The following is an 11162-nucleotide window of genomic DNA, read 5'->3' on the forward strand; positions in this document are numbered from 1 at the left end:
GATCGCCACACATCCACAGTCATGCCTGTCCTTTTCTTTGACATCGCCACACATCCACAGTCATGCCTGTCCTTTACTTTGAGATCGCCACACATCCACAGTCATGCCTGTCCTTTACTTTGAGATCGCCACACATCCACAGTCATGCCTGTCCTTTTCATTGAGATCGCCACACATCCACAGTCATGCCTGTCCTTTACTTGGAGATCGCCACACATCCACAGTCATGCCTGTCCTTTACTTTGAGATCGCCACACATCCACAGTCATGCCTGTCCTTTTCTTTGAGATCGCCACACATCCACAGTCATGCCTGTCCTTTTCTTTGAGATCGCCACACATCCACAGTCATGCCTGTCCTTTACTTTGAGATCGCCACACATCCACAGTAATGCCTGTCCTTTACTTTGAGATCGCCACACATCCACAGTCATGCCTGTCCTTTCCTTTGAGATCGCCACACATCCACAGTCATGCCTGTCCTTTACTTTGAGATCGCCACACATCCACAGTCATGCCTGTCCTTTTCTTTGAGATCGCCACACATCCACAGTCATGCCTGTCCTTTACTTTGAGATCGCCCCACATCCACAGTCATGCCTGTCCTTTACTTTGAGATCGCCACACATCCACAGTCATGCCTGTCCTTTACTTTGACATCGCCACACATCCACAGTCATGCCTGTCCTTTACTTTGAGATCGCCACACATCCACAGTCATGCCTGTCCTTTCCTTTGAGATCGCCACACATCCACAGTCATGCCTGTCCTTTACTTTGAGATCGCCACACATCCACAGTCATGCCTGTCCTTTTCTTTGAGATCGCCACACATCCACAGTCATGCCTGTCCTTTACTTTGAGATAGCCACACATCCACAGTCATGCCTGTCCTTTACTTTGAGATCGCCACACATCCACAGTCATGCCTGTCCTTTACTTTGACATCACCACACATCCACAGTCATGCCAGTCCTTTACTCTGAGATCGCCACACATCCACAGTCATGCCTGTCCTTTCCTTTGAGATCGCCACACATCCACAGTCATGCCTGTCCTTTACTTTGAGATCGCCACACATCCACAGTCATGCCAGTCCTTTACTCTGAGATCGCCACACATCCACAGTCATGCCTCTGTCCTTTCCTTTGAGATCGCCACACATCCACAGTCATGCCTGTCCTTTACTTTGAGATCGCCACACATCCACAGTCATGCCTGTCCTTTTCTTTGAGATCGCCACACATCCACAGTCATGCCTGTCCTTTACTTTGAGATCGCCACACATCCACAGTCATGCCTGTCCTTTACTTTGAGATCGCCACACATCCACAGTCATGCCAGTCCTTTACTCTGAGATCGCCACACATCCACAGTCATGCCTGTCCTTTCCTTTGAGATCGCCACACATCCACAGTCATGCCTGTCCTTTACTTTGAGATCGCCACACATCCACAGTCATGCCTGTCCTTTTCTTTGAGATCGCCACACATCCACAGTCATGCCTGTCCTTTTCTTTGAGATCGCCACACATCCACAGTCATGCCTGTCCTTTACTTTGAGATCGCCACACATCCACAGTCATGCCTGTCTGTTCCCTATGTGGCGATCTCTATTCTACGAGTGCATTCTCTTCAAACACATCCTTCACAGAATCAAAAAGACGATAGGTAACTTGTTCTGAGGGTAATGCTATGTTCTACTCTACTTCTAATGTCATTCTTGATTTTAAAGCCATTGTGGTGCCTTTGTTGACACCCTTTGTGATTGATCAGCCTCAGCACATTTGGCAAGAGCAATAGGCCACTATAGTACTGTATTTCACTGCTTGTGAGAGGACCCTGATTGACCCAAAGGTGCAGCTATCAACAGTGGCCCATAAGAATGTGAGGCCACACAATGTGATCTTACATGAACGTTCATCTGTGAACTATCCATGCGGCAGCAGCAACCCATTGTCACAAGTTGCCATTGATTATAGTCTACACAGTAGCCTTAATAAAATGGCACATAATTACTTCATAACATATCCATAAGCTATATATATTTATAACAGCATTAATAATTTGTTGACATAAGCGTTTCGTAAATGTGTGTATGGTTCTCGTGTTATGTTTATAGCGTATGGCTTAAGTTTTCGTTGCATTATTCTCATAGTCATTAGGAATAGTTTGTTATGAAAGTTATCACAATTAAATATCAGACATTCTTCAAACTAAAGATTCCATCGTGATGTAGGCTGGCCTGTGCGCGTGCACTCGTGTGTATTCGGCAAATACAATACCAGTTAAACTGCTCCGTTAATATCCCCTCAGTAGTATCCTTTTTTTCCGAAGCTGGTTTTATCAGCAATTGCTGTGGACATCCATTCCATCTCTAGTGATCAAACACTTTAGATAAACTTCTCTTGTAACCGTCATATCAAACAGTGCAGCAAGGCCCTCACAAAAGTCAATAGAATTATGGCCAAAGACAGAGAGTATAGACAGTGCTATGCTATGTTTGAATAATCTCTATTCTCCAAACAGCCACTAAAGAAATCAGGGGAAATTAAAATAGGCCTAGGAAAAACTGTTTTTCCATTTTGCCTGAAATGTAATTTAGTTTAGAGCTCAATCATTTGTAACCGACTAATGTATTTTCTATTACACAATGGACATATAATAAAATAAATACAATACAATTACATTAGTTGAAGTAACAATTATAATTCAAGAGGCAACTATGCACAATATTCGGCAAGTAAATGAATGACGACTATCCAAAATGTAATAAAGTCCCTCGAGTTGAACCCCAAAATGTTTGCAATGTTTCGAAATTCAAATAGGTGGAACACAACGTTCTAGGAATTTCTGCTTTGACGTCAACACCACTGTGTACCTTATTCCTCCCTCACAGCAGAATTGAATCGATGCATGGACCCCTGTACTTACCATGTTATAGTTCAAATCTGTATTCAACGTGGCCTAAATAAGTATTTAAAGTGGTGGTTTATACCCATAATGTCCCATTATCAATTGACCTATTTCTTACATCGGTATATTATTGTGGTTTTGTGAAAATAACTGGTTAGGAAAAGCCTTGTTCATTTTTACATTTTTTATTTGATTACATTTTTGATTAAAACTATAAAATGTGAAACGCATATAAATTAAGTGAGTTGAAGTCCACACTCCTTGATAGAAACAATAATACTCGGTTGGTCAGAATATGCTAAATCACATTAATAAGACTAACACAGAGAAAGGGAATAACATTACAATAAAGCCCTTAATATAAAGCCCTCTTATAATTCTAAATTCCTTGTCGTTTTTTTCTGGAGGGAAAAAAAATCACATTTGATGTATTGGATCCTTTTAAATGGGTCTGGCCTTTTCAGCCAGCGCAGGTGTAAACTACAATATACGGTCAACGGAGGAGTCTCGTGTCTAGGTGTGAGCAGATTATTCAAATAGGGCACTGAAGGAGTGAGGATTGGAGGGTTGAGCGCTCAGCGAAACACAGTGCTGCTATACCACAGCAAGGCGAGTAGCCAACGTCATTAACTCCTGTCATCGTCAGTCGCTTTACAGTGTCTGAAGGCACTCAGGGTAGAAAGATACCCATGAACCAACCAGTCACGAGGCAGCAAGCAGACTAAACGACCTGGGTAGCCTGTGGTCCCAAATCGGTTTTAGGGACGTTTTTCACTTCATTTTCTGCGGAGACTGAGGCTTTTGAGGGAAATTTGTTTTGGACTGTCCACAATGCTAAGCGCTGTTAAAATGGAAGGACACGAGCATTCAGACTGGAGTGCTTACTACGGAGAGCCCGAGGTGGGTAGAGTTTATATATGTATTTTGCTGAATATACAACTCAATACTAGCCTTGAGATAATATTAACTTTGTGATCAAATATTGACTTGAGGCACCTACAAATCCTCCCAGATCTCACCCCCATTGGCCACAGACGTCAATTCAACGTGTATTCCAAGTTGATTCAACGTAGGCTAATATCATTTAAATATTTTTTTAAAACGTTGATTCAACCATTGTGTGCCCAGTGGGTCTTTTTCGATATCCTAACGAATTTCTAGGGAGAATGGAAAGGACATTTACGAAAAATATGACCTGAATAGGCTATTTAATATTTTGAAAATCTAATTGAATCTGAAATGTATTTCTAATTATTCAAGCCTATAGGCACATTTCTATTTTGACTATCGAATGATTACGGAGAACACAGTGATCAGTTCGCCTCATTGGGCTATTCGTTGATCCATTCCTTTCCCTTTCAATCGTTTTCGTTTTGCTGTGTAATCAGACTTGGAATAAAATCTATTTACAATATTCCTTCTGATGTATATGCACTTCACTGTTTGAAAGTAATTGTGACGTTACAATTTATAGCCTAAAATTGGATATTTAACCGAGTGAAAAATACATGTTTATCTAAGTGACAATTAATTTATGTAGGCCTAATTATTTCCTTGTCATTTTACTAGAAGTCTTTATTTCACATTGTTAAAGCTATTATTGACGTCGTGCCCTCTTTTCAGTGCTACACCTCAGTTGGAAACATGACACAACACACCGGTCTGGGAATTAACTCGATGAACACCTATATGAGCATGCCTGGAATGACTTCAACCAGCAACATGACAGGCAACCCCATGAACATGTCATACGTCAACACGGGTGTGAACCACTCCCTGGCCGGGATGTCACCGGGCTCCGGGGCCATGCACGGTATGGGAGCAGGGATGGCGGGCATGAGCGCGACGCTGAATCCGAATATGAGCCCCATAAGCACCCAGTCTCCATCGATGAATGCCCTGACCTCCTATAGCAATATGAGCGTTATGAGCCCCATGTATGGACAGTCCAACATAAGGTCAAGGGACCCCAAAACATACAGGAGAAGCTATACGCACGCCAAGCCCCCATATTCCTACATTTCTCTCATCACCATGGCCTTACAGCAGTCTACCACAAAGATGCTGACGTTGAATGAGCTATACCAGTGGATCCAGGACCTCTTCCCCTTCTACAGACAGAACCAGCAGCGCTGGCAAAACTCTATCCGCCACTCTCTGTCCTTCAACGACTGCTTCCTCAAAGTGCCCAGGTCCCCGGATAAACCAGGCAAAGGATCTTTCTGGACTCTTCACCCGGACTCAGGGAATATGTTTGAGAACGGCTGCTATCTCCGAAGGCAAAAGCGGTTCAGATGCGAGAAAGACCTCGGCAGGGAAACCGGGAGGAAAAATTCCGAGGGAGGCCCTAACAGCAGCCCAGAGAGCTGTAACGGTAACGAATCACCCCATCATACCCTGTCCGTTAAAGACGTCAAACGGCCCGTATCTGACCCAAAACATCGGCAGCAGGTAATGAGCCCCGCCGAGCACGCGCCCACTCCTGTCCCACAGACACACCATCTTCCGTCTCAACATCACTCGGTGCTCGTGCACGAAGCGCACCTGAAACCCGAGCACCACTATTCATTCAACCACCCTTTCTCCATCAACAATCTAATGTCGTCGGAGCAGCAGCAGCATCACCACAAAATGGACCTAAAATCGTATGAACAGATGATGCAGTATCACGGTTATGGTTCACCGATGACCGGGGCACTGTCCATGGGCTCAATGTCAACTAAAACCGGCTTAGATGTTGCTTCGACACCCACAGACACTTCTTACTACCAAGGTGTGTATTCGAGGCCAATCATGAACTCTTCTTGATTTTTATCTGCATTCAATTAACTTTTTCTAGCAATTACAATTTGTACATTTGTAAATTGGTAGTTTTTTGTTTTTTATGCGTGACATTTTATGGACATTGGACATGGAAGGGACTGTCTCAGTGTCAAATTAAGTTGATATGGGAAGAAATGATTTCATACAGCCATTTTTACATGAATTTGAAGGTGTAACTGTGCTACAAATTGTGAGACAATTTTTTGTGTATCCCTTATAACTTATACGTTGTTCATGTGTATTCATGTAGCTGCTGAAAATATATATTAAAGTATTATTTGATGTTTTTTTATATGACCTTTATGTGTGCATTACTATAAGGAAACATAAGAATACAGGCTAATTATTCAATAGGCTAACTGCATGATTCAAAACGTTAAAAACATCGAGCATCTTTATTTAAGAAAGGCTAGCAATTATGGCAAATATAAAACAATGAAAGATAAGCACCATCAATGATTAAAGTAAGGGTTCTGTATTTATAGGCCGACACACACACACACACACACACACACACACACACACACACACACACAACACTACATATAACCCTATATATACCGGGGATGGGAAACTCCAGTCCTCGGGGGTCTGATTGGTGTCACAGTTTTTCCCCAGCACCAGCTAACCCACCTGACTCCAACAATCAACTTATCTTCACTTTAGAAGGCAATTAGTTTGATCAGCCGTGTTTGCTATGGTTGGGGCAAAGATGTGACACCACTCCGGCCCCCGAGGACTGGAATTGCCTATCCCTGATATATAGTATTAAATACTATTCAATAAGACAATATACCATATCCAATTGCCCACATTTAGGAAAAAGGTTTCAATTTTCGCCAAGAAACGAAACGAAAAGCACCACACCAAAAATAATGTATAATACAGCATTATTCATATTATTAAACGTAACTTAACCACATGATTTATTATTTATCAAGTTTGGTGAGCCTATTATTAATATGACATGTTATACAATGGACGGACAACCATGACGATTCCCGAATGATTTCCTGTTATATGTCCCACACCAGTCCTTCCCTGAACCCCACCGAGCACCAACATCATTTGCATATGATGCATGACATTTGTGTCGATTTTAACACAATAGCTCCTGTAAAATAGACAAGTGCACGGGAGGGAGAAAAAACAGTACACAATGAAAGTGCTGGTGATGTTAGTCCCACATGGAGCCCCTGACACTGTGTTGCTCTTAAACTTATTAACGTGTGACTCACCACTGATCCTAACTGATAAACTGAACCCATGTCAGAGCCACTTCTGATTACATCAACAACTTCGGGGTGGAATGGTAGCCCACGTTACGTTCACCGAGAAACATGTTCACAAAGAACGAACTAAGGCGTATTAACCTTATTTAAAAACATTTACTCCCCCCCAAAACAAAGTGAAGCCCTACGTGTGAAAATGACTATAATCTCATCCACATTTTGCCACACTTTGGGCCAACAGTTTTCCCTAATGCAGGGCTGTCCAATTTCCGCCCATGTCGGGCCGAAAAACTTCTGGTATTCATCCTCTTCTTCTAATAAGGGACTAATTCTGACCTGGGACACCAGTTGATTGCAATTCACTACCAAGGTAGAAACAACAAAGATGATTATTTCGAGTTTAGGCCGTCCAGAACCGGAATTGGGTCGCCCTGCCCTAATGTGACCGATGATCATCATGTATCGGTGCAAAATGCGTCGGGTAATAACCTGCAAACAACATTCACTTACAGTAAACGCCTCAAAGTCACATGTGCAATTTTTACATTAGGCCATATGCCTATTAGTCTCGATAGCTACATTTACACAAATATTTCAAATGTCTCTCTTATACAAAGTTTATTTAAAAAAATAGATATCATCAGTTTAAAACAATATTTAAAACAATATTTAAAACAATACAATACCGACAAGGCAGTGACATCTTTGCGTTGTGGGTAAATAAACGGACAGAGATAGCTTTCAAATAAATGCTGCGATGATTTCAGTCCAAGATCTCATCGCTTTCAATGTCCAACGGCAACAAACCTATCCAGAAGTAGGCATTCAAAAATGCCAATGGACAATTTCTCTTGAGCCTTGTTCATGCCTGTGGTCTTTCTGTGGATAGATTTTTATGTTTTTATTTTCATTCAATGTTGATTCGTTCGGGGGAACGTGGAGAAGAAAATGTATCTCTTGAAAAGGGATGGAGAGCATCTCTGATTGATGCATTTTGGCAAGAGAGTGCATTGTGCTTTATCGGCAATTACTTGCCAGATTGAAATTTCTTTCTAGTGTTGAATTAATATTCGTTTTTCTTCGAATATAAATTTATACCGTGAATGAAATATGAACATTATGTGTAGGTCTATAAGCAATATTTATATAGACACAATATTGATAATGATATAAAATATATACAATAATAATATGAATAATGATAATATTATTAATAATATTAATACTTCATTATTATTATTTTGTGTTATAAATTGCATTATCGTTATAGGCAAATGTTTGTTTAAAGCAGTCTAGAAATAACCAATGCAGGGACACGTTTTAGGTGTATTGATGGAGGTGACCCCTCTGCTATCCGGCATGGTTTCATCTGGTAGAGTTCATCTTCAGCATGAGATGTGATCAGTACCTGACACTGGCAGACAGTTTCTGTCTTTAAATAATTGATTCACTCCAATTCCACTGGTAATGCAGATCCTGGATTTGTCAATTATCCTACTAAACATTAAATTAGTGTATGCTCACAAACCTAATCTCAGAGCCTCGGTTCAAATAACGGACCAGCTGCAATATAGCCCTTCGACGGTTTGAAAAGGGTCAGAACAAGACACTTCTTCGAGATTAAATAAACTAAGTCCATAAAGTTCACAATAGCCTGCCTATTTTGCATCTTGCTCAACCGAATACAAATAATGATTTTAGTATCTTATTTTTTATTAAGGATAATACTTTTATTTTGAATTAATAATCTAATAATAATAAATAATAATCTAATCCCATTTAGATGCTCGAAAATGTTAGCTTCACATTGTACCCATTGGCACAGTATATTGCCCATTGATTCCATGGAAGGCACTAGTACCCAACTATGATGCCCTCATGAGCCATTTTGGCTGGACCTAGTCCTGGAACACCCAAGTAGAGTGGTCTCCAAGGTGATTTGTGATACCAGTTTTACAAGCTGTAGCCTAATACTGCTTTAAGCTATTGGAGGGTGTGGCTGTTAACTCCACTCTGGTTTTAGGCCTAAATCTATTTTTTGTTATTGGCCCAACGCTCTAACCACTATAGGCTACCTGCCGCCAAAACCTGCCCCCATTACCCGGGGAGAAATAGGCAAATTGGAAACAAGTAGTTGTATTTTTGTGTGTACTGTATAAACAAGAGGATTTTTAGATGGAGGGCTCTGGTTTGGGACATCCTCTCTCCATTAGGTGTGTGATACCTAACCTGATTCCTATCAGACTGCAAGGGGTGAACCGTGTTCCATCCACAATGACAACAATCTTAGGAGCAACTGTGCCTTTTATCACATAGCATATCCCCCTTTTGGACATCACTGAAAAGTGGCAAACCATGACAGGAGAAGCTGGATAAGGGAAGGCACTTGGTCCATAGGGTGAGAATGTGTGTGACAGAGGAGGACTCTGCTTGCCAGAGTTGATTGCTTGATCTTTTATGGCAGCCTGGTGCGAAATTCCTGCCGTGGGGGAGCCTTTCATAGGCGGTCGGCACAGTGGCGTTGATGCTCGGGGATGGAGGGACGGAGCCCTCTCTCACACACAGCTCTGTGTCAACACTGTCCCATTGACTGTGCTGAGAGTCCTGCCAGCAGTCTGAACCGGCCCTGACCTCCTCACTGGCTCCCCTTTACGTTCCTCCTCAAGGCTCTCACACTGAGGAAAAAGTCAATCCATCAATAAATCCATCCATCTATCCATCATGGGAGGAGGGGGATCTCTAGTCTGCATGGTCTGCACTGCAAGCTGATGACAGAGTGCTCCTGTCAACTCAAGAGGCCTGTGTGCAATAACAACCTGGGAACCTTGTGGTTTAGCAAAGGAGTGTGGGAAAACAAATGTCAGCTGGTGGTGTTACACTTTGGTTATAAATGAAGCCGCAGGTCATTGAGGTATATTGAGATGGCAATGTAATAAAAAATACATTTCTGATATTGAAAGTGTTATAATTAACTGTAAGGTTGTGAAAAAATCTAACCTTTCAAAAAGCTACAAGAAAACTAGCAATTTCCCTGCATTTCATAGCCTTCTCATTTCACACATTATCATGTATCATTATCGCACATACCCCTGACTACAGGAAAGTATAGTATAGGTTGGTGCTTTGAGAAAGACATAATTTTCAAAGCCGTGGGTTGTGTATTGGGCTCTATGGCAGAAAGAAAGGCCACAGGCTCTCTGCAGACAACTCCCCTGTTGCCCACACAGTGTTCCAGAGGTTGACAATTAAAGGGATCCATTTGAATTATCTGCCAGATTAAATGAATTGTCCATTGTAATGCCAATGCCCCCATAGCACCCAAAACCTGATTTATCTAATGTGATTGGAGCTTGTTTTACCATTAGCAACAGAAAGACCTGTCATCAGTGGGAGATTTAACATGGAGATTTTGCTACAGTGTTCCCCACTGCAGACAGGCTCAGTTCCCCACTGTATGGAGGTTCCCACTGGGAAGCCTGCTGAGTGGCGTGAAAGAGACCGTGCCAATACACAAAATAATGACCTTGGCTGGATCTACACTGTAGACAGAGATGCTGAGGACAACAGAGAGGAGATGTTATGTTGGGGCCCGCTAAATCTAACCCTTCAGAGGTAGTGCTATGTTACAAAAAATAAATTAGAGATTTGAGTAGTGAGACTCTAGCCACAGCAAGAACGTAAATGCAGTGTGTCTGAAATGGGAATGTATCACCGCTGGAACGCTTATGAAAAAAGGAAGTTAGAGCATAGGCTACATTCTCACACATATCTGGATCGACGAGTATCTGTCTATCGGAGAGCCCTATGGGCCCTGGTCAAAAGTAGTGCACTATATAGGGATTAGGGTGCCATTTGGGATGCAGTCATTGTAGATGCAGTTAGAAGACTGCAGAGAGAGCAGAGGACAGGTTTGGACCTGCCTGGCTGGGAGAATGGTCAGTTAAGGGTGGGTCGTGGTACCGACACGGTGAGTTACTCAATAACCCACGGTCTTCTTTGGACCTCAGACAGGATCGATGGCTTATCCCATGCATGTACTCAGGCCATGGCTGCGTCCTAAATGCTTTTTCCTAATTAGTGCAGTACTTTTGACCAGGGCCCATAGGGCAATATAGGAAATAGGGCACCATTTGGGATGCTACCCTACGAGGCAAGGCAAGGTTATTAGATGCCTGATGCTTTAGTAATTACTCT

General features: G+C 42.1%; 1 protein-coding gene across 1 annotated transcript; it reads left to right on the top strand.

The window, feature by feature from the left end:
• The first annotated feature begins 3445 nt into the window (after positions 1-3445).
• LOC115126024 (forkhead box protein A2-like) lies at positions 3446-6028 on the top strand. The gene is made up of 2 exons (XM_029655611.2): positions 3446-3813; positions 4537-6028. Exons 1-2 carry the CDS (start codon positions 3745-3747, stop codon positions 5719-5721), a joined length of 1254 nt encoding a protein of 417 aa, XP_029511471.1. The 5' UTR covers positions 3446-3744; the 3' UTR covers positions 5722-6028.
• Positions 6029-11162: the final 5134 nt, after the last annotated feature.

This window comes from Oncorhynchus nerka, linkage group LG24 (genome assembly GCF_034236695.1).
Source record: "Oncorhynchus nerka isolate Pitt River linkage group LG24, Oner_Uvic_2.0, whole genome shotgun sequence".
Taxonomy (NCBI): Eukaryota; Metazoa; Chordata; class Actinopteri; order Salmoniformes; family Salmonidae; genus Oncorhynchus; species Oncorhynchus nerka.

Bases quoted from the DNA above. Each gene is read 5' to 3' on its own strand.
- LOC115126024 (XM_029655611.2), top strand. From the start codon at position 3,745: ATGCTAAGCGCTGTTAAAATGGAAGGACACGAGCATTCAGACTGGAGT. The intron at 3,814-4,536 runs GTGGGTAGAGTT...CCCTCTTTTCAG, and splicing joins CTTACTACGGAGAGCCCGAG to TGCTACACCTCAGTTGGAAA.